At 43.4% G+C, this 24,204-nt stretch overlaps 1 protein-coding gene across 1 annotated transcript in view; it reads left to right on the plus strand.

The window, feature by feature from the left end:
• The window catches only part of LPAR1 (lysophosphatidic acid receptor 1), a 30,392-nt gene extending 14,246 nt beyond the window's left edge, over nt 1-16,146 (plus strand). Inside the window, exon 2 of the mRNA XM_042882924.1 lies at nt 14,444-16,146. Coding sequence (XP_042738858.1) covers nt 14,444-14,745 — 302 coding nt within the window. The 3' untranslated portion in view covers nt 14,746-16,146. The remainder of the gene's footprint in view (nt 1-14,443) is intronic.
• The last annotated feature ends 8,058 nt before the right edge of the window (nt 16,147-24,204 follow it).

Raw genomic sequence — 24,204 nt, forward strand, 5'->3', positions numbered from 1 at the left:
ATTCAATGTGTATTAAAAACAGATTCATTTAAACAATGAGTGGATCTGAACAAACTGTTCAGGAGCAAGCGCTGAGGATTTAACCTCTTACATTTCTTTCACGGATACGGATCTTAATTTCACAAGCCAAATGTGGGTTTATCTCTCCATCTGTAGGGGAGCACCACCTGGGTGGGAGGACCACCTTGCCTGCCCATCTGAATAGGTGAGTGGTAGCTCAAAACATCTGTCTTCAGATATATTGCCTGTGGACCGTAGGTACTTGGGGTCCATCACAGCTAGTTTCTACCCTCTGCTTGCAGTTCTCTCCCTGGTTAACACATTACCTTCAGTTTCTGTACAGCAGATCAGATCTTGCAAGATGTCAGTTGTGAGATGTCTCCTTTGCATATTTCATTGCTGAGTGGAAATTTCAAAATTAACTGAAAGGATAATAGAAAGTGTTGTATTTGCCAAAAGTTTTGTTGGAGGAGCTCTGATATCTTCACGCTGCTATTACTTGCTAATAGGAAAGAGGAATGTCTGCTGGATATAGCAATTTTGTTGAGTATCTCTTCTACAGAAACCACAGCAAACAGAAAGTAAATGTGAGAAGAAGGCTTCTGATGCTTAGGTTTTTTGTTACTAAGAAAGCAGTCCTATTTTATGATGTGTGGAGAAGGCAGTAATATTGCCTACAAAGCTGAACATACTTGATGTTGCATGTGCTTTGTAAATCTGTGATAATAAGAGATGTGCATCAACATCTTGAATCCATCTCCACTACCTCCATGACATGGACTGACCATTTAAAAAAAAAAAAAAAAAAAAAAAGAAAAAAAGTCTGCATACTTAGAAGTATATTTTCGCTGTTTAAAGACGTCTATCTTCAGTGCTCCAGGAAAAAGAAAAAAAATGCAAAGTGCTAAGAAATGCCAGGCACGTTGCCAGCACTTTAAAGAGCTGTTAGAAGAGGGTTTTTAGGGTTAGAGATAGGTTCAGAAACTTCCTGAACCAGCACAAGAGATACCAGTGACAGAAACATCCGAAAATGTTTAATCATTTCATAGCCCCCATGAAGGTTGAATCGTTCTGCAGTGGAGGTGGAGGGGGCTCACATTTAGGTTACTTCCATCACTGGGACTGAAGGGCATGTGCATGGATTGGACATGGTGCTCAGTGCCGTGGAGGTCACTTTAAATATAAATGCTCCCAGTCAAAGTTAGCTAAGAGTTGTAGCAGGAATGATTTGGTCAGCAAGTTTGTGCTTCTGAATATTCAGCACAGGAAGGAGACAGCTCATGGTGAGAAGGCAGCCAGGGCCAGGGCCACCGGGAGCCTTCCGTCATGTCCGCAAGGCTGACCGGAGCTGCAGCAGGGCACCCCTGCTCACCCCTCTCCTGTGTTGACGTTCTGCAGATGCTCCTTAGTACTTCTTTTTATTGTGACACATTTTGAAAGAAAGTGAGGTCAGCTCTGATTGGCTTCCTTTTGCATGTTATTAAATGGTTCAAGATTTTTCTTCTTATCTGGAGAAGAAAAAAAGCTGTTTGTTTCACATAGAACACCAGAAGTACTTCTTGGATGCAGTTACTTTGCTGAGTAGAAAGGTTTTGCAGGCAGTTTGCTTACAGTGTACCAATCCATTTCCTTTTTTTCTTTTCTTTTTTTTCCCATAAAATTCCTGAGCAGAGAGCCTTGAAGGTCTCCCATTTAACCCATGCTGCCTCCCATATGCTTTAGATGCACAACTATCTGCTATAAAGAACTGTAGAAATTTTACAAACTCATAGTCACTGTGACCATCCCAAAGCTGTAAGATGTAAGATGTAAGCACTATCACAGGTTGCCCAGAAAGGTGGTGGATGCCCCATCCCTGCAGACACTTGTGGTCAGGCTGGATCCAACTCTGAGCACCCTGTAGGTGTCCCTGTTCATAGCAGAGGAGCTAGACTAGATGGCCTTAGAGTGTCCCTCCCAACTCAAACTGTTCTATGACTCTATGAGTCAGAACATGAGCAATGCTGAATCAAAACCTTTGAATGATCCTGCAGACACTATTTCAGGTTTGGGCTGTAGGAGAAACGCTTAGTGCTGATACTCTGGTATTTCAGTAAAATGTAATTCCTGTGTGCCTGAGTTCAATCTATTGGACACATGGTTGGCCATGCCAGCAAGCACTGCCTGTTTGCTTTTTGGATACCAATCTTTTTCATACTCTTCTTTCAGTCTCAGAATTTCCAGGCATGGAGCAGATTTTTTCATGGGTATGTTCTGCTCCTGACGTCCAGTGATGTGGCATGCATGCTTACACATCTGGGATTAGTGTTCACTTCAAAAAAAGACAGAGTTACCTCTTCCTTCCTCACTGGGCAGATAGGAGTTGGATTTGAAGGAACTTTATCTGGACAAAAGTGGCTGGGTACCAGATCGACTGTGCCATGGAAAGTTCTGCAGCATTCTGACACAATATAGTTTCTTTTTCATGAGTAGGTGGGAATGAATGAAATGAAAGAGAAGACCTTGTGCTATTTTTTTTCATCGTTTTATTTTTATCATAGCCAAAATCTGCAGTCTTTTATGGGGACACTGAAGCAAGCAGTTTGCCAGAGGTTAGTGCAGTCACATCCCCAGAAACACATGGATTGAGCAACTTTCAGTTGGCATGACAGTGTTCTTTTTTTGTGGTTTCAAAAGCTATTTATACAGAAATTTTTAAGCCACAGTGACGCAGGATGTGGTGTTAACATAGTAGCTGAAAGGCAAGTGCTATTTTTGGATACTTCAAGGTGCCATGCTTTGCCTACCAGAGGTTAAATTGAGAGCAGGAGAGCACTGCTCTTGAAAAGAATGAGAGCAGAGCTTTGAACTCACATCATCAGTAAGTGCACAAATGTGAGGAAAGTCAGAGTACTCATCACTGATCCAACCCAGGAGGAGTATTAATGGCCCTCTTGGGGGATGAGGCTGGGACTGCCTCTTTCATTAGCAATTAGAGGTGTCTGATGTCTTCTGAATTCTTCCCTTGCTTTGATTTTTGCCTGCCCCTGCTGACCTGACAACGTAATGCAGAGCTGTGCAAAGCATCTCTTCCATAGTGGCTGTATTCCCGTTATTAACAGAGAAATGGCTGGCTGAAGATGGACGTTCTTTTTCAGTTTAAGACATGTTTTGGCAATGTCATTCTCAAAGCTATGAGTTGAAATAAAGGCTAAATTTTATCAGGGTGGTGTTGTGTGTGAAGAAGAGTTTTAATTAATATCAATGAGAGCATGGACAAAGGAAGTTACAAAGAAGCTACCTCTGGAATTACAATATTTACCAGTAGCAGTGAAACATTTCCACTGTTTGCTGTATCTCCCATTTTAAGAATGGGAAATGCTGTCTTTTCTGCAGTAAAATTACAAGCCACAGGATAGCAGATATCCTTCTGATGGAAAAAAAACTTACTGTACACTGTTGCAGTACTTCCTGCTTCTTGATAATACTTTCAATGAATCCTGAGACTGGTTTCATTGCAGGTGATAAAACACTAATCTTCCTTCTCCCTGATACCTAGGACATAAGTTACAGTATAACATGATCTTGTCCAGATAGCAAACATTGGATGTTCAAAAGGAAACCAGAGTCATCCATGAGAGCCTCCCTTTAAATCATGTCTCAACTTCAGAGTAGAAATACAGGCCAAAAGCTGTGCTTTCTGCCCATGTTATCAGCCTCATCTGGACAGGTTTAAATGAGCACAGATAAAATTAAGTGCTGAAACCTGGAATCTGACCGTCTGATGAGCTGTCAGCATATAGTCACCTCAAGCAGAATTCAGGTAGTTAATCACTCGGTGGTTCCCTTGCGCAGAGCAATGCTCTCTCTCTCTGCTGTCCCACAGCTTTTCCCTCCATCTGTTTTATTGCTGCTATTTGTGGATGTGTCAGCTGCTGTCTGATAGCAGGGGCAGTGTCCTTTCAGCATGGACACTCTCCCTGTACTGCCTTGGTGGCAGGCTGGGTGTTGAGATTCTATGATTCTATGATGTGGTAGTATCCCAAGGTTGCTGCTGCTATCAGGCAGTGTCTAATTTTGTTAGCATTCACACTGGGAGCAGGGGGTCTGTTTTTGACTGAACAAATCCAAAAGACTTAATTTTCTAGGAGGGCTTACTCCAGAATCTCTGGAGTCTTCTTAACCACTCCATTGTCCACATCACCCTGGAGCTGTGCCCTTACTTTTGCATGGCTGTCATGGTGGATTATGCTTCTAAACACTGTGCTTTGAGTAAGTGGACTTAACACAATTGCCTCAAGGGACATTTGCCACACCTTAACCAGCCAGCTGTCATCAGATCGGTTCAGTATGGCTCTATCGAAAGACAGCACGCACGGATTTTTGGCAGTGGATTATATAATGCTGTCATTTCAAGTGTTTCTGCCCTTTTGTAGCACTTTGTCCTATTCACAGTCTGGTACTAGCCTGGGAGAAGCAGTTTTTATTCCTATTAAGGAAACAGACAGAAGTTCATATGTCTCTTCTAATATAACTGGTTTCATCTTATGTAAGATCAAAGCAGGCCTTTGCACATTAAGTTGCATCCACCCATGCTTCATTTGGAAACTTGTGTTGCAACTGGAGCCCATCCAATCATAATACCAGAAGTGCTTAATGTCCTTAACAACAAAAGAAAATACAATTAAACAATCTCTTCTACCAATGTTGTTTGAAATCTACCAATCAAAGTGTATTGTCTAAGTGTAGCATTGTGACCATTGCTGGGAGAATACCAGAATGCAGTGAGCTAATGATTTCCAAAAGAAAAGTGGGGGATGCGTGTTTGTTTGTTTGTTTTCAACATCATTGTGAAATATTTTTCTGTGCTTAAAACTGCAGGTACAGGAGCAAAGTAACACTCCTGCTAAATATACCTTGCAGGCAAAGGCAGAACAGAGCCCAGCCTGTGAGCTGTCTGCATGTGCCAGCTGTCCTACCTGAGGTGGCCTCTGGCCATCAGCCTTCTCACTTGCCTTGCCACCATTCTTGGCAGGTGTGGGGCTTTTGGCATCTTCCACGGAGATATGGATGAACATGAGGTGTATTTTCCACACCTGGTGTGGAAGAGTTTTGGGCTGCTTGTTGATCACCTCTGCTTCAGGGTGCCTGGTGCCAGAGCTTAGATTCTGACTAGAGTAGCTGCTTTCTGTTGAGAAACCCTTATCAGGTCCCCATTTAAGGGACCTGAAAGCCCCACCCAGGTCCTCTTGCCTTTGAGACCCATCTAGTGAATTCACCATCCCCAGTCTGGTGAATCATGTAATGACCATAAACAACCCATCAAGTCATGACCTCGTGCCACTAAAGAGAAGGCAGAATTAGAGCTAGCTGGTGTAAGTAGGACAACTGATGTGGGCTGAAAGGTGGTTTCTTGTTTGTAATTTTCTCCACAGCTCTGCTGTCTGCTTTTCTTTGTCCTGTGTCACCATTCCCAAGGGGCACCAGAGCTATTTGCACTGGGAGCCTGCTATCAGCAGGACTTCTCTGCTCCTGTTCCTACCAAGCTACTGCCACTGGCTTGGGACTGCATGAGCATTTCTGTCTCTAATAAAGCATTAAGTCTCTTGTAGAACACTGGAAGTTGAAAAAGACATTCAAGTTTCCTCTGTGTGTCAGGTTTTTGGCAACAGTGAAACTCCACAGGGACTACTGTTTGTCTTTACACAGAGATAAATATTCAAATTGTTTTGGCAACAGCCAGGCCTTTATTCAGAGATTAGCTTCACATATCTTTATGAATTTAAAAATCAGTTGGGATCCTGACCATTGACACTTAATGACTTCCTGTTTTTGTCTAAAATGCATTTTTTATGGCTAAGTGGCTTAGTTTTGTCTTTTGTGAGTGAAAAAAAAGAGGACTGTCTCTCTTCTGTAGTCATTAGATCAGTGACAATATCCATGTTTTCTTAACAGCCTTTTGATTTGAGGGATCCAAATGGATATGGATAAGCTGCCTTACAATCAGACTTCTATTTTCAGAAAGCATCTTGAATATGCTTTCTTTGGAAAATGTCCTTTAAAACAAAAACATACATTTGAAATGAAGGGATACTCAAACAACTTTGGTTTGCACCCATCGTTTGAAAAACAGCTTTAGTCTCCTCCATTTGCATTAGATTTCTCCTTCAGAGATGTCAACCCAAGACTGTTTCCATGTGGCGAGATCAGCTGGCCAGAGACGAACAAACTCAATTCACAGCAGGCAAAGGATGACACTGTGTAAGTGCTAACCTGGGATGGAGTACAGTGAGTACCCACGAAGTGAACCAGCGCTTTCTGACAGCTTGTTGCTGCCCACGTCTATTTTTCTCTTCAGCTTGTTTTGCTTTGATGTTGGTCATCCTCAGGTTTTTCTGCCTGTTGTCATTTCGGACTTCAAAAGTTTCAGACACTGGCAAGGCTGACAAGGGCCCGGAGACTCACACGGTATGTAAAACATCCGCAGCTGATACTAGGCTCTGTGGAAAGGCCATCCAGAGTCCAAGTGGGAAGCCTGTTGTTTCTTAGTCCTGATCGTAGAAACCTGCTCGGTGTTATCTCTACTTATGAACCAAGTTGGTTCTGCTGTGAGCACCATGCTATGCAGGCTGGCAGAAGGAGGAAGACCAAAAAATGTCAGCCACCCAAAAAATAGAAAAAGGTAGTGATGGTAGGGACCATAGATACAGCCACACCAGCCACTGGTGTTTTCTCTGTGCACACTTCCATGCTTCAAGGCAGTTAAGGATACTAGTGAGGGTGTTACATAGCATTTACTGTCAGCTTTTCATGAGTCTCTGTGTTGAGTCAGATGTATCTTCAGTGTACATTCAGTTGTGCAACAAATGTGGATGCAGAACAGTACCTGGTTTAAAAGTAGAGAGTTGAAGATTTCACAGAACAATTTATAAGGCAAAGTATTTAAATGATAAATTGTATTAGGTGGTGTGGTGATGTGAGCTTTGAAAGAGAACAGGGAAAGCAAAGAATAGCAGAAGAGTTTGTACGCCAAGAAAATTATCAATTGCGGTCAAAATTGTATGTGAGTTTAGGGAGAGTTTTTCATTTTATTTACTTTTTCTAAAAAGAAGGAAGCCTTGTCCCTGGAAAACAGAGCTCAGGGAGACTTCATCACAGTACTCCAGTATTTAAAGGGCAGCTATAAAGATAACAAAGGCCCTCTCTTCACAAGGAGCCACATGGAGAAGGCAAAGGTGTAAGCTGGAACAGGAGAGGTTTGTCATGATAGACAAAAGGTTTTTTTTACAGTGAGATCAGTCAATCACCGAAACAGCCACCAAGGGGACATTGCCTGGTCCTCATCACTGAAGGCTTTCAAGGTGCAGCTGGACAGGGTGCTAGATAATTTCTGGGGGCTCCTTTTTGAAAGATTGAACCTGATGGTCTCAGCCCAGCCAGAGCAAAGGCAAAGACCCAAGGAAACTCTCATGTGAAGTTGTTACTCTGTCTAAGAAGCATAAGTGTTTCAAGAAGCAAGCTTCCAGGTTCCTCTGAAAGGGGATGATTTGTTGACAAACATAGCCAGGCCTTAAACACTGAATAAATTCTGTCACAGGAGTTCAAAGCTGAAGCAGACTTGTACTGTACTCCTCCTGGGAAGGAGAGGTGAGATTTGGAGCAGGACGTGGCTCCTGTGTTCCTCTGCAGTGCAGCCATTAATTTGTGCAAAGCCTGACCAAGCACAGCAGCTCAGTATCCCAAAGCAGGAATCAGAAGGAGATTGGACTGTGAGTGTGCATCTGACTGTGCGGAGGTAGGAAATCAGGGATGGATTCAGTGCCAGGAGAAACAGTTTATTATTTTAAAATTCCTTTGTCAGCCATGCATGCAGTGGATTGAAAAATTTGGCAAACCTGTCAATTTTCCATATGAAATTCAGATACTGGAAAAAACGTTGGAGATTTGCTCCCTGTCCATAGGGATGTAAGAATTTTGTCTGCAAATTCAGTTATGCAGCTCATGGAAGACTAGAACAGGGAGCCCCAGGGATGGAGCGAGCACAGCTTTGGGAAAGACAGGATTCTCCCATATGCCTCTTAGCTGAGAATTTTCTCCCAGTTGCCTGAGTTTTCCTGCTCCAAATCCTCTTACAAGAAGTACATGCAAGATGCTTTTCCACAAAGATGCAGATTTTAATTAGCTTTGCTTTGTTTTCATTTCTCATTTTACACTACTGGCAGTATTCCCCCTGCCCCTCACACACCGTCTGGTGTGAAACCCAAAGTTTCCACTGCATCAGAGTTTCTCAGCCAGGAAAACCAAGCAATGTTTTGCACTCAATCAGGAACACGGACTGTGGTAAAAGAAGTGTGCTACTTCTTCATCCAGGGGAATTCTGTAAATACAGACACCTTAAATAAACAAAGGGTTTGGCCAGTACCCATTTCGATAAGACATTTCTTGCTGACAGACTGCATGCTGCTGCCTGTCCTGCATGGGGTATTTTGCAACGATGTTCTTTCAGTGCCATCTTGACAGGGACCTGTGGAGTCAGTGGATGCAAGGACGTGACTCTCGTATCTTAAGTTACACAGATTTTTATGAATTTAGCATAGGATTATTTTACTTCTGTTAATCCAGTCCATGTGTGGTAGCTACATTTTATATTTTCACATAAGAATTCCATGGGTGGAAGTAACCCTTACCCAGTGCTGTTTCCAGCAACAACTACAAATAATGGCAACAAGTATGTTTTCATTCACCAAGAACTATAAGCTATATTGTAGTAATATTGTGGCAAGTCAAGGACAGTGATGTCAGACTCAAACTAGAAAAATGACGCCTACACTCTGTATGCTTGCAGCATGATAAATGGTCTTTGCAGGTCCTTTGCATTTATAATAATTCAGCATTCATTTTGCATTTAATTCCGTAATATTTCTATCTAGAGGGAAACAATGCAGAGCTATAAATAAGCTCTGTTTCACACAGTACTTATCATGCCGTGCACACGAGGGTGTGCAATGTGATAAGGAGGTTTATTGATACAGCTTACAGATGGGGAGGGCACGAAGAAGTGCAGTTGTACTGCAGCTGATGAGGGAGCAGCTGTCCCTGCTGAGGGTGTGATTGTGTGGGGATGTGGAAAATGCCAGGCATTTCTGAAGCCCTTGATGGCTGAAGCTTTGTCAAGCAGAGGGCTCTCTGCTTCTGTTTGCTTTCAGTCAGCAAGGCAGCTGCAACGCCAGCTTTCCTCTGCACCTTCACAGAGGTGGCAGATGCTGCACAGCGGGCAGGCCACCACTTGCCTGCAGCTTGTTTTGGATGCAGCGATTTGTTTTTCTTTCACTGTGCTTTCCACACCTTCCAGCTTCCTCTCCCAGCCACCCGCCAGCTGAGTCTGTGCTGCTGGATTCAGCACGGCGAGACCCTGCTCCCTGTTGGTGACCAGCGGTGATGCTCAATGTCCTCCTGGTCCTGCTGGAAGAGGTGGTGTGGCTGCCCACGTGCACTATGAGACCAGGGTTTGGAGAGCTCAGCCTCCCTTCTCGCTCCCAAAGATGGGCCCTTTCTGTATTTCTTTACCTCTCTCCATGTGAGAAAGCAGCAGAGCCTGGGTGCACACCCACAGGGGTGAAGGGGGGCTCACAGGAGAGATGCACAGCAGTTAGGATGAAGAACAGGAGTGTTTGAAAAGAGGGATGTAGTGGTGAGGGCAAGAGCTTGAGGATGGCCTCCCTCTCCTTCCTTCCATCTCTGTCTGCTCATTGCTTTCTGCTTGAAATGGGCTTTTCCTTCTCTGTGAGAAGCAGCAGGTGCTCGATGGGCAGAGCAGTGGCTGCCAGGCTGTGAGCAGAGTGGTGTGACTTGCCAGGAGCAGAGGCACTTGTTTTATTTAGCTATTGTGAGCAAGGGGAAAATGAATGTTCATGGAACAAACACTGTCTTATGCCATCCAAGGTGAAAAGACAGAAAAAAAAACAACAGTGCTGCTTAGGAAATGCTTCATCTGCTGATGTGTGAAGTTGCAGGAGCAGCTACCCTGCCTTATGTCTGGGAGTTGGCCACGTGAGGGCCCTTGCTCTCAGGGCTGGTTTGTGTCTTTGACCCACTGCTACCGTGGGGGATATTGCTGTGGGGCACGTGGCCTTGCAAGGAGCATGGGGCCTGGAGCTGGGACAAGGTTGGTTTTGATCTACCCCTCAGCTCACTGAAAAACAAAGAGAAGTTACTTAAGACAAGCTGGCAGTGTTTCTCCTTGCTCTTCAGCATCTTTACCACGATGTCCTGTCCTCCCTCCGGTTATGTTAGCTTCTCAGGAGAGGGACTTGTACTTGCTTTGTTTCTTAACAAGTTTTTGCAAACTTGGGCACCCATGTAAGACAGTCTGCCCTGTAGGAAAACGTATCATCCTGAATGGTCTGTTCTTGGCCATAAGCTAAACCAGGAGGCATGGCTGGCTGCTGTAACACAGAGGTGATATTGAGGTGCCTTGAGGTAATATTTCTGTGTTTTCGGATGTTGTTTTTATCATACCCTGTTCTCCTGCTTTATCTTGTGATGTCTGAAGCTTGTTGTGTTGGTCCTGCAGACCTTCCTGAGAGGACCAAGGACCTAGTATTTAGTGACAGGTTTAGCAGTGTTTATTGTCATGTAGGTTGTTTCCTTTACACTGATGTTTTGTTGGAGTTTCTTTTACCTTTTTCAAGTCACTCTTTTTGTATGATTTATCATTCTTGGTTTCATGTCTATTGAACACAATAGCTTTATGCTCTTACAGTCACACTGTGGTGTGTTGCCACACTTACACAGGAGTTTCCAAGCTTGCATCTACTATAGAAATACAATCTAGACAGCTGCACCTGTTCAGGGCAGACCTGATGTAATTTCACTGTGGTCACTGGAAAGCTTTCAGTGGGCTTCTGCCACAGCACAGCAAGTGGCACAAAACTGCGCATAGGGAGCGGGATTTTCAGCTCTGAGTGTGATGTACCACATAGCAAGTTCTATAGGATGAGATTTGTTTCTTGACTGCTTTATTCTGTCTCATATTCTGCTGTAAAATGTGCTTCCCAGTTTATAGCAAGACTTTTCCTCTCATCTCTTTAAATCTTTTTTAAAGATGCTGTGCCACTTCTTCTGGTTTCCTCAAGCCTTCCCACTTCTTAGGTAGCCATTCTTCCCTTAGCCTGACAGTCACCAATTCATCAGGTCCATCTTCCCAGGCCCCAGGGCTGAGCTCAGCCATGTACCACGGAGTGACCAGGCATCAGTGCTCCTCTGCCCCGTCTGCACTTCATTTGTGCATATTGGGCTCTCCTACTACTGTCTAGTGCAGGATGCTGACATATCCACACAGATGGTCAGATTTGATTCTTTGAATGCAGGAGATCTGCCTTGTATGTCATTGTAGTGTGGGTTTCACTGCATCTGTGCCATGTAGAGAAGGACCTGCAAGTTGCTTGAGCTGTCAGCAATGCTCCTGAGCAGAAGAATACATCACACTTTGAATTACGATGAAAACTTTCAGTATATGGACAGCTGGAAGCTTTCAGAACTCATTGTCTTATTGAACATGATATTTTTAGGTCTTCATTGTTTGTGAAATCAGTGCACAGCTGATTTCAGAAAAGGAAAGAATTTAACCTCACTTTTAGCTTATAGCATTTTGCTTTGATAAGTATTCCAAGTAAGAGGTTGAAAAAATAAATGTCAGGCTTTTTCATTCCAGGGAAAGAATTCCACTTTTAACAGATGACCTAAATCTGAAGTAACTGGAGCCTGGCATTTTTACTTTCCTACTTCAAACATGCCCTCACCGTATGTGATGCTAACCATTATTTTCCAGGATATTGACAGTGAAATAACAAGAGAGAAAACCCAAGTCATTGTTTGTGTCACCATTTGCAAGCATTTCACTTAATAAGCCACAGGAGTCATTAGCGTGGTGGGAAGTTGTGCAAGGAAAATCCCAGGGGCTAAAGAAAAACAAAACCCACTAGACTGAGTGGGGCTGGCTTCAATGGATTTGCTTCCCAGTACCAAATGAAGCATCTGCTCGGAAGTGTGGAACTTGCTGTGCCTGCCCAAAGGTCCGTCTTGGATGTTGTATGGAAGCTAGTTGGAAAGTCAGGGACTTACCTCTGAAGTACGAAGCCATGTATTTCTTCATAAACAGTGTACTTTATGAGACCTAGCCCAGACACTCTGGAGCTCAGAGGTTCCAGAACTCCACCTGAGACCAGAATTCAGTCAAAGGTGTCAGGATTTGCTCATGGCCAGTGACTCCCTACTTCTTTTTCTTGCTGCTGCTTGAAAGTAGCAAGTATACTTGAAAAGTATACTTGAAAGAATAAAGAAAAAATCGGTAGCAATAAAAAAATGTTCTCTATATCATATTTAATTTCTCAACAAAACATTGGAAATAAAACAACAACTAAAAAAAGATCAATAAATTGTTGGAAAATTGGAAGCTTTCTGGTTGCAACTTTGAGCAGCCGTAGGAGAACTTTCCTGTCAGCTCCACTGTTCCCACATTGGGCTTTCTGCTGCAGGCCAGGTGAGAATGCAGTCATCATCCTTTGCCCTTGACTGGAGATCCCATGACCTGTAGTGTTTCCATCTCTAATGTTATTCTCTCGAGGCAGTGTATAATGGAGAAAATACATGCTCAATCTGGAACAAAGTCCACCACTGCCTCACTGGCTAGGAGTGTGAGTACAACACACATCACTTCTGCAGTGAGTAGTTAAATTTGCAATATTTGCTCAGTTTCTGCAGAAACCAGCCCAGCAGAGCAGCTCCACAAGGGCAGCTTCTGAACCAATGTGGGTAATGTGTGCAAAAGGAGATGCCATTTTCTGCTCTTGGGGGAATAGATATGAGGAAGGAATAGAAGAATAAAGTCCTTGGCCCAGGCTTCAAGTACTCTTTTCTAGGATTGCTGGAATCTAAAAGACATGCAGACAAAAGCTGTGAAGTGGATTCACGTCTCTCATGCCACCTCAGCGTGGGAGAATTTCAGCCCTCTTCTGTAGATTTACTGGCAGCCCCTAACAAAGTCATTTGGCAAAAGAAGTCAGGGCTTTGTATCAGCAGCTGGCAGCTCGCCTCCAGATACTTTCCCTGTGTGAGCATTGTTGGCCAGCAAAACGATAGGCATTGAGGGGCACTGTGCCACCACTGTTTGCAAGCTCAGTTTAGAGTTGCTTTCTGGTGTGTTGAAAGCCTGTCTGTGCTTCCTGGTTGGCATCCAGTGTCTGTAGCAGAGCACACTCTGAAAAGCTGTTTGGAAACCACTTTTCTGCTTGACCTAAGTGAGTCTGGTGCGTCCAAAGGGAAAGGTGTCACACTGCACCTTCTTGGTGGGCACAGCGAATCGATGGACTGAGATCGGCCATGACACCCACAGAGCACACTGCTGCCAAAAAGAAAGAGGTGGTGTGTTAGCACATACCACAGTGACACAGGAACCCACTGGGAACAGCACTGGCTGAGTAGTGTTGGGAAGCCCCCGTGGCAGCTCCTGCACTGAGCCCTGCACTGAGGCTGATGATAAAGCTTCATTTCCCACCTCCACCAAGCATGTCAGCCTGGAGAATCTCAGAAGCACCATCTTTGCTCTGACATGATCCTTGTGCAAGGACTTCCCCACGGTGTTTGTGTTCAAAACATCCTTAAGCTTGGAATATACACTGCCATTCACTCCTGGAAAAATTCAAATCATTCTGATTTCATTTCTGCATTGAACTCAGAAATGTTCGGGGCTTTGTCCCTGTCAGAGCTTTACAAAGTAGGGAAGGGAGGGGGAAGCATTTTAATCAGGGTAAGGCTCTTTGGCATTTACCCTATTGAAGCCTGAAGAGCCTCTGAATTTCTGCTGAATAGAGACCTAAGAAAAGAAGTAGATCTGTTGAAGGACGACATTTCAGTGCAAGAAGGATGTGTGCTTAGGACTTTCCATTACATAATGGGACTGATATGGATTAACATGACCCAGGCTTGCTTTTTTCTTGAGAATTGCTGCCTACACCACTTTTTTCTCTGTTACTGCTGCTTCAGGCACAGCACTCACAAAATGGTTTTCTTTGTTACTAGCTAGAGTAGTAAATTACAGCATTGTTTCTGCTGATCAACAGATTGATTACTCAGAGGCCTCTAGCTAATGATGTTCCACATCAGTGTTGAATGCAAGTGTACTTGCAGAGAACAAATGAGAGTAGAGAAGCACCTTGCTTATGTAATGTGCTGCTCATAACGTTTTGTGGGTCTCTGTAGGGCAGCCATCTCATCAGGCCACTGAAGAATAGAAAATTAAATTTCACTGCTTCCATTTGGATGGCTGTAGAATCATGGAATGGCTGGGGTTAGAAGGGACCTCAAATATCACCCAGTTCCAAGTCCTTGCAGCAGACAGGGCTGCCGACCGCCAAATCCTCAGAGTGTGTGACCGGTCCTATTGTGTTTTGTCTGCTCTTTCTAGGTGCTTTCATAATCTGCTGGACCCCAGGACTAGTCTTGCTTCTCCTTGATGTGTGCTGCCCACAGTGCAACGTCTTGGCCTATGAGAAGTTCTTCCTTCTCCTGGCAGAGTTCAACTCCGCCATGAACCCCATCATCTACTCCTACCGGGACAAGGAGATGAGCGCGACCTTCAAGCAGATCCTCTGCTGCCAGCGCAGCGAGAGCGCCAACGGCCCCACCGAAGGCTCTGACCGCTCGGCCTCCTCGCTCAACCACACCATCCTGGCCGGCGTCCACAGCAACGACCACTCGGTGGTGTAAAGGCCCCGCCGGCCGCCCCACCGACGGAGCTGCCGCAGGGAGGTAACCCACTCACAAGATTTTCTCAAACACTAATGGACCTCAAGCGCTTCTTTTCCAGAGAGCCCAGTGCGGCGCTGTGCCGGCATCGCTGTTCGGCGAGGCCTCTGCCTTCTGCTTGCAGAAGGTGGAAAAGCAGAGACCTTGCAGCAGAGCTGGCCCCTGGGGAGCCTCGCTGAGACTTCGTCGGCCCTTGCAGCGCCTTGGTGCCAATCTGAATAAACTGATTAATTAAGCTTATACCTGCTTCACTGCATTTACATGTAGCCACTTAGTCTTTTTAAAAAGGGAGTAAAGGGGATAAAAGTATGCCTTTCATTTAATAGACATGTAATATTTATCACCATCAGCATGCTTTTGATGAACATTTTCTGTGCAGGGAGTAAAACTGTGCTGTAGTCTTCGTATCCTTAGCCACACTGCCATAACTACAGTAAGAGCAAAAGTATTTTTTCTAATACAGGCAACGGGAAGATGATGGGAACTGACTCTCCTTACCTTCGTTACTGGTGTTAGAAAGCATGCATGTTCTGTGTGTATGCGCATTGTTCTAATTATGGGGGAAACAAGCGTTGTAAAGTCTGCAGGAAAGTAGAAAAGCGTAGACTGTATTCCAGTGTTTGTTTAGATTATGAAATAAACAGTACTCTAGTCACAAGGTATTTAATGTTCTTCTTTGAAGTGTGGTATGAAATGTGTAACGTGTGAGGGGTCCCAAGTTTTTCAGGGTCAAGTTCTTATAGGCAGGACACATCTCTAGGACTACAGTCATGTTGGTAAGCCTGAAAAAAAAATGGATTTTTTTTTGCTGATTGAATGCTTTTCTTGCTTATGATGAAAGGGAGTGAGATTTTTGACACGAGAAAAAGCACACTGTTTAAGAAGATACTTGTAATGAGAAACGAAACAACTTCTGTGTCTTGCACTGAGAAATGTTTATGGGGTATCTTTTAGTTTACTTACCTTGCATTTTAAAAGCAGTGGGCTATTAGAAACCAAGGTACAGTTATACTTTGTAAAGTCAAAACCAAATATTTAGTAGCCTATTGCAAATGACTGAACTTTTCTATCTATAATAGCCACACTTGCACATTGTTATGAAAAGCTGAGCTAACAGATGTATTTTTTTTGTATGTGGATGTTTCAAAGAGAAATGCCACTAACATGAATGCCACTTCCCAAGAATCAAAGATGTTAGTCAAAATTCCTTGACAGAAATAAACTGAAGCAAAGATGGGACTTTGCAGATAAAGAACTTGGGACCCTTCCCTGAGAAATTATATTCTTCTAACAATGTAAAATATATCAACGGTAAATTCTTAGCACTGTTTTCCTTATAGAAATATGCCTCTATAGCCAAAAAAAAAAAAAAAAAAAAAAAAAATCTAAAAAAAATCTAAAAAAAAAAAAAATCTCAGAAAAATCTGAGGTGTATCAGTCAGTGTAATGTACTGGAATGTAACATAAGTCACAATATTCTCTCATGTGAGCAGGGAAGAAATGGAGAGGAGAGAATCAACCTACCACAAAGCAGAGTTTTTAGCATCTCTGTTTAGAATCATGGGGGGAAAAAATTGCTTCGAAAAATTTGACTCCACTGGATAAAGTGAGATCTTTGCCACTGCTTTCAGGTAAAACTGAAATTCACTTGTACGGTTGAGCCAAATTTTTAAGAGCAGTGTTGAAGGAGATGTGAGGAAAGGGGATAGAAGAAGCGCTGTCTGCCAGCTGACCGAGGTATCCTGTGTGGCACTTCCTTTGGACAAAGCAGAGATCTTTTTCTGACTGTATAAAAGCAAGTGAATCTGAAGGTTGATTGTGTTTTATTCACATGACTCTACTGAGAAAGAGGAGAACAGGCAGAATTAACTTTTTCATTTAAAAGCATCTGCTTGGTAAGCCACTTATAAATGTTTCACAGTGCCTGGTGATGGTCGGGCTAGTGCAGGTAAGCAGAAGAAAGGAGAGGGGAAGAATGTCTCCACAGAGAGAGGCATCTGAGAAACATATTTGTTTTATTTCAGGAGTGCTCCCTGGATCTAGAGATAGCACCCTTTCGCGTCCCTTCCACACAAAAGAGGAACATCACACACTTTGTTCTGGGGGAGGTTTATATTTTCCCAGCGCCCTTTTAACTGCTCTTTGCATGTTCTTTTCAGAGTGAGCTGGGAGGGTGATGTTGAGAAATAGCAGTAGCTATTTCTACTAGCTGAAAGTGTGGGGTGATGTTGAAGAAGCAGCGGCTGAATAATGTAACCAGAAGCATGATTGTCTGCAACGTGCTGCTGGGTCCCAAGGGCCCACACGAAGATGGATGCCTAGCAAGGGTTTTCTTTTCACATTACAATTGCAACAGATGGCAGATGCTGCCCAGGTACCTCGGTCAGACCTTCTCCAATGAGACACATTGTTATTCAAGAAGCTGGACCTGGCCTTTTTAATTCTTAACAGCAGATAAAATTCACTTGTGGGATAGATTTACCTGGGAGCACTGCTGGCAGGATGTGGCTTTTTCTTGTAGAAGGTGAAGTGCGATGCTTTAGATCAAAGGCAACAAGATGCAAAAGTTTCTCCTAGGATTCCACTACAGGGACTAACTGAGCATGTGGCTGCTGTTTAAAGATTTAATTAGTGCTTTGTTTTATTGACGTGATCTCTTCTCTTATATCCTTGAGAAATCTGATCTGTGGATTGAGTGTTTCTTTGCAAGCTAATGAAATTAAAGCTGCTGTGAGCAAAGAAAATAAAATCAAGAGCTTGGACTAGAAGGATTTTTGCTCTCTTCTTTAGAGTGGCTCCCATCCCACTTGGTTTTGTCTCAGTTTTTTGTTTTTTTTTAATTTTTCCATTCAGGTTTTGCCATCTTCATTATGCAGACGTACAGTTCACTTTCTGTTATGTGAGAACATGGTGCAAAGTACTTAGTGGGAAAAAAAAATGTTCCACTTATTTTTCTTATCTCCAATCCTGCAAAGGGCTTTAGGAGACTTCTTAAAATACCAACAGTCCTCCCAAGTCATTAAAATTCTTCTGTTGCTGGCTGCCTCTGGTCCAAGTAAATCCTCTTGAAGTTCAAACGTAAAAGTGTTTGTTTCAGCAGTTTTAGCAGTAGGAGTTGTGTATTAACAGCAAAATGGCTGATGAAGTCACTTGCAGGTCAGTGAAAATGTCTTTTTGCTATCTCGTTTATTGAGTAGCAGCACAAGTCTGGAAAGTAATAGAGAAGATTGCCCTTGATTGAGGAATTTTTAAGTAAGATTTTAATTCCTTGTTGCTATCACAGCCTGGGTGACAGACTGGTTATGGAGCTATTAGTCACAGCACTTACGTGAGAAGTTGAGAGCATTCTGTGGCTGCCACAGTGAATTTCTTGTCACCCTTTTATTGTTCCACATTCTCTGGGATATGTTGGTAGCTTCAGTCTGGCTGCTGATTGGGATGCTGAAAGCTGGGCACCTAACTGACATGAGGAGGAAACGTAGACCATTAAAGAGATTCTTCAGGGCTTCCTAAAACTGAGCTCACCTGTCCATAATGCACCAGTAGCTGGTTTATTTAAATAGTTGCCCCAGGGTCAGCTCTTTAACTCTGTCCTCCCTGCATGTGAATGCTGCTGTGCCATTCACTGCCACAAAAGCTGCCAGCAAAAGCTTGCCCTGGTTCAGCAGACATGCAGTAAGTGTTCATGATGCAAATTAAGTCTGGGTGATTTGTGTGTCAGAGACAGAAGAATGTATTTTTATGACTGATATCGTAGTTTTGCTTCGTCTCCCAAGTAATTTGTCAGTGTCAGCATAAGTTTCTCCCTATATATCATGTATATCTCAGGTAGCTCCAAGGAGTTTATCTTCTGGGCTGTACGTACAGCCACATCCAGCCCAGGTCACAGGAGCAGTCTGCTATCGAAAGCTCAAAGCAGCCCTGCCTTAGGAAGCAGGTTATACAGCTGCTTCTGACCTTCCCATTGTCTCAGAAGTACGCTAGCAGATCCCAGGCATAACTACTATAAACCAGCTGGAGTTTCTCTCTGCAATGCTATCACCACCAGCCCTGTACATCCTCACTGCAGTAATTGCCTATGTACTAGAACCATGCTGTTTTTGAAATAAATACATTCTTCCCCAATGGAAAAGAGGACACCATCAACTGGAGAGACTTTGATACAAACACTCCAACTCTGTCTTTTACTTATGGTGAACCAGGTTGATGCCAAAGTTGAGCAGCAAGGCCATTTCTCCAGGGCACGGCCTCCACGCTATCACGCTGTGTTGAGGTGTGACCTTGTCCTATGGTACCTCTTGGTCTTTTAGGTCCCTCAGATGGATTAGGGTTCACAGAGATCAGCCTGAAATAACAGTTCATTTTTCTGCATTTTGCAGAAATCACACATCCATACAAATATGGACTTCTTTTTTGGACAGTTACATGGCTTGCCTGCATAACAATTTGCAAGTGCTGTACTTAACATTACTAAATCAGAATGAAAGCTGACAGAGTAGAAAAGCCTCTGGCACAAGCATTCTTCAGCAAAGTTTTACCTATTATCTCCCCTGAAATCCTTGTAGGTAACTTGAGAAGTGTGGAAAACATAGGTAGACAGTCAGGTGAGAACTGGGTGACTAGCAGGGCTCAAAGGGTTGTGATCAGCAGCACAGAGTCTAGTTGGAGGCCTGTAGCTAGCACTGTTTCTTTCGGGTATGTACTGGGTCTGGTCTTGTTCTTAAGCAGGGGGTTGGACTGGGTGATACATGGGTCCCTTCCAAACCCTTTGATTCTGTGGTTCTGGAGGCTTGCTAACTCAGTAGGTACATAGTCTTTACTATACTTTATGTTAGTCTTTACTAACAAAACATTTAAAAGATAGTTGCCACTTGTGTTAGACATGACTAGTACTAACGTGTGACCCCTTTGCTTTGTTCCAAACCTGCAAGTGAAAGAGACAGTAGGCTCTTCCACAGAGGAGTCACGAGACCATGGAGAGCTTTGTATGCCCTCACAATCACCATACTAGCCTCTCCATCTCTCTTTCTCACCAGTTCTTGCAGACAGCAGTCTATGCAGTGCACTGATTAAACTGCACAGAGGGTCTTTGCAATTGCAGTTTCTATGCTGCTGTCTCCTGTAGTAAAAGGAAATTGAACACACTGATAAGCTGCCAGCATTTTAAGAAGAACCTCCATGAAATGTTCCCTTTTGCCTGTGATAAACTTCTGATAACCAGAAGTGTATGTGAGAGACTCAGGAATCTGCCCATTTGTTTTACTGTTTAAACAAAACCATGTTTATAATTTGCAAGTACAGAGAGAGCCAGTGAGATTTGGCAAACAATTTTGCTGTTAAGTGCACTTACTGTAAATGTTTAGAGGTTGTATCTAGTACAATAAGTATTTAACATGTAATATGGAGCATGCAAGAAATGCCCTTCATTGGGAGAGCTGGTATTTTTGGGTGTGGAGGGGAATTCTTCAAGTAGTGTGTCTGTGCAGAGGTACGAGCTTCCCTGTCCCAGGCACAAGGACAAAATGCAGGGACAATGAAGGGCAGGTTGTTTCATCACATCACAATCATTTCCACTCCTGGTTCCAACCTGCCCACCCTTCTCTTTTCTATGTCCAGACTTGTACCTCTTAACCCCAGGCCTCTTCATGATACTCGGAAAAGTCATCTCACAAAGAGACAAGTCTGCTGCCTCTTCTCTCTGTTCCCTCTTATTTTCCTTTCTCCCTCTCTTCTTTTTGTTTATTTCTCCCTTCCCCCTTGCCTTCCTTTCCTATTTTTTTTCTGTGCATGGACATGTTTCTCCCAGAATACATCCACAGTTTTAATTTAACCATAGGTCGGTTAGACTGGACTGGGGCTAGAGAGCTTAAACATGGAAATAAATATGTTCATGCACAGATTTGCAAAGTCACATGAAAATAAGAAGTTTTAACTGCAGTGCTAGTAGAACATACCTGGTTTATAGCTATTTTTGTGCTAATTCCCACTTCATTAACATTTTAAAGGAAAGAGGTCTCAGGTAAAGGGCTGATTGACCCCTTGCCTTGTTAGAGAAGCTGATCACTTGCATAACAAGCAAAACAAAGTGCCTGCTTCAGCAAAATAACAGCAAATAAAGTTGACATTCCTAAGTACTAATCAATAGGGAAGGGGTATTATTAGTATCTTAAAAAAACATGAAAAGGGAAACGTCCCATTTTTTTCCTCTCCCAAATCTTAATTGGTGATCCACGAGTAATGAGTGCCCTGGTGATGGGCTTTAAATGGCATGGCATATGTAATGTAAAGCAGCCCCATGGGCTTGACTGCTGGATGTAATGATCAGGAAGCCAAAATACACAACTGCTAAATAAATCACACTTTGTGAAAATGGACTGCAATGCCTCCCGGATTTTTTGTTTTAAGACCTGGATCATGATTCGTTGGCAAAGTTAGATTGCTTATATGGTGATCTGTTAACATTAAACATACAACATATGCAGCAACACAGGATGGGGCTGCAGTGTGCAGCATGCCAAATATGAACATTCAGAACCATCTTTGGGGTGACAATGCCCAGAGCCCATAGCTGGTAACCCACTCACCTGGTACCATCCCCAGCCTGATACACAGCAACATCTAAGCCCATCAGGACTTTGAAACTATAATGCTGTTCTTCTGGGAGAAAAAATGAGGTGTGACATCTCCATGGTACTGGTGTGGAATAATGTCCCTTTCCACCAATATGCTCCTTGGGCAGGGACTCCAGCCTTGGCTGTTGCAGGCTGCCCAGTGATCACTGACATTGTTTACCTGGGATGACAGAGCCACATGTGGTTGGGAACCTTGGAACTGAGAAATTCAAGTAAGGATGCCTCTTCCCCTGGAGACAGCCTAGTTTTCAGGAGAAGCATAGGAAGGTACCTTGATAGAGACAGCCTTTTTAGGGAAAACTCTTTACTATCTCATTCCAGGTCTAAAAGTATTTTTATTTTCTTCCCTAACCAGTATGTAAGGAAAAAACAGCTCACTAGTTCCAGTAGGAGCTGCTGCCAATGGGACTTCTCCACTTTGACCTGAAGACTTCCTCTGCATAGCAGTGTGGCCTTCATATATGTGTGGATTTGGGAAAGCCTATTGCAGGATCACCAAGCCCACCAGAGTTCGAGAAGCACTTGGACAGTGCTCTCAGACATAGGGTTTGAATTTTGGATGGTCCTATGTGGAGCCAAGTGTTAGACCCAATGATCATTTGCTTGGAGAAGCTGTAGATGCCCCATCCATGGAGGCATTCAAGGCCAGGCTGGAAAGGACTCTGGGAAGCCTGATCTGGTGGGAGGCAACCAGCTGACAAAAGGGGTTGGGACAGGGTGGGCCTTCAGGTCCCTTCTAACCTAAGCTATTCGGTGGTTCTATGATTCTATTATTATTGTTAATCCTTTCCATCTGGGAATATTCAATGATTCTATGACTTCCTCTTTCTTACTGCCCTTCTGAAGAGCTCTTCGAGCACTTCATTAGTGTTCATTTCCTCTGAGCCTTCTCCAGATGCTTGCCACCATTGGTACAACTTCCTTGTAATTCCCCATGGACAAACAGGGAAAAAAGCACAGCACATGGAGAATGCAGAAGTGAAGAATTTCCAAGAGAAAGGAACAGCATGGGAGAGAACCCCTACCTTTACTGCAGGATTTTGTTTGTCACTGTTTAAAAGGCTTTCTGGCAAGTTCAGAAAAGGTTTTCTGTTTGTCCTTTTTTTTTTTTTTTTTTTTAATTTCATTTCTTAGAATGAATAATGCTCTTTTTATTGCATGACTTTTTAATTTTTTTTTTATTTTTTTTTTTTTTGCCTGATAGAAGACTTTGTTGTTTTAGGTGTATTTCATTTATTAAGAGCTAAAAAAGCCAACTGAAACAAGGATAAGCCTTCCCATTTCCCACCCACACTCAAGGCAAATTTAAACTGTTATTATATAAATGATGTTTTACCACTAAAAGATTGAAAGATGTTCCAAGGACTGACATTGGTTATATTTGTTTCTGTTTTCTGTTTTTCCAAGTCTCACAATATCTGGATATTTTAATGCTTGTTCTGCCACAGATTTTGAAGTTCGTACATTCTTCTTGTCCTCAAGTGTCTCTTTGCAATCCTGCTTTTTCAAAATATGTAAACACTCCTTAGTTGAAGGGAGTTACTCAAAAATGTGCCTAGTATGAGCTAGGCCAGCTGCTATTGCCTCCCAGACGCTTTTCTGTGCTGACAGTGAGGGCTGAGCTTCAGACACAACTGGATGCAAGTAAGAGACAATTATTTTGTTTAGAAATTATGTCAGAGGGGATGCCAGTAGCATACATATGTTATTATCACTGATGCACTGCCCTGCAGGAACACTGGTTGCCACCATGGCACTGCTTAATGAGAAACGCCCCGAAAACACAGTTTCCTACTCTGGAGCAGGTTAAAGGTTTAATTTTCAAAACACAATCACTGTATGCTTGCATGACCATGCCTTGGGATGAGCTGTTGTTTAGCCTCCAGAACATGTGTCCCTTCTCCTAAGGCTCTTCGCAGCAGTGTTGGTGAGTACATGGGGGGATGAGGCCTGCTTGCCCTGGAGTGCAAAGAGGGGCCTGTCAGCACGCTCAGGAGTGCTCCTGCACTGCTTTTTGGCCTATGTGGATCAAAGCATAAGCTGGCCACTCCTATTTTCCCCAGGGAAGCAGAACACAAGGGGAACTGGAGCCTTGATGGCCAGATCTCCCTTCTTTCAGATGGAGGCATGCATAGCGTCTGTGTTATGGCTGCTATAGTCTAGAAACACCAGATGTGTTTAATGACTTATTCTAAGTGCACAAATAAAACACAATTGCAATACTGACAGCACATTTGCTTGGATAAATTCTGTGGAAACTGGCAAGGTTAGAAGACTTTCACTCAAGAAAATGGGGGCTTTGTTATCATTTTGTATTTCTTCATGGAAAACTGAGAGAAGACGGGTAGCATCACTTTTTTTTCTAGGTGGAGCAAACCCCAAAGCTGAGCAAGTGCAAAAAGCACAGAGGGCAAAAATAAAGGGAAAAATTATGGGTTTTAGTCAACCTATCCATAGATGGCATCTTCCTTTACTAAACAAAAAATGTAAACATAAGCTGCCCTAGGACTACAGTCCTTGAAAACTACCATCAACAGCTTCTGAATCCAGACTGCAGATTGTGAAGCCAGAGAAAAACACGTGGCTGGGAAGGCCAGATCTTACCCTGCAGGGTGGAGAAGGGAGAATCTGGAGGAGATAGTGGAGGTGAGGGAGCACCAGCTTCAGCTTTATGGCGCTTGATGGTGCTTGATGACTACAGCTTAGCTGAGAAGAGTATATCCAAGGATGTATATGGCTTCATTCAAGTGACAGGGTCCCAGTAGGGGGATAGAAAGCCCAGCAGTCT

The sequence above is a fragment of the Lagopus leucura genome, unplaced genomic scaffold (genome assembly GCF_019238085.1).
Source record: "Lagopus leucura isolate 7727_CA_CO unplaced genomic scaffold, USGS_WTPT01 Super-Scaffold_100036, whole genome shotgun sequence".
NCBI classification, from domain to species: Eukaryota; Metazoa; Chordata; class Aves; order Galliformes; family Phasianidae; genus Lagopus; species Lagopus leucura.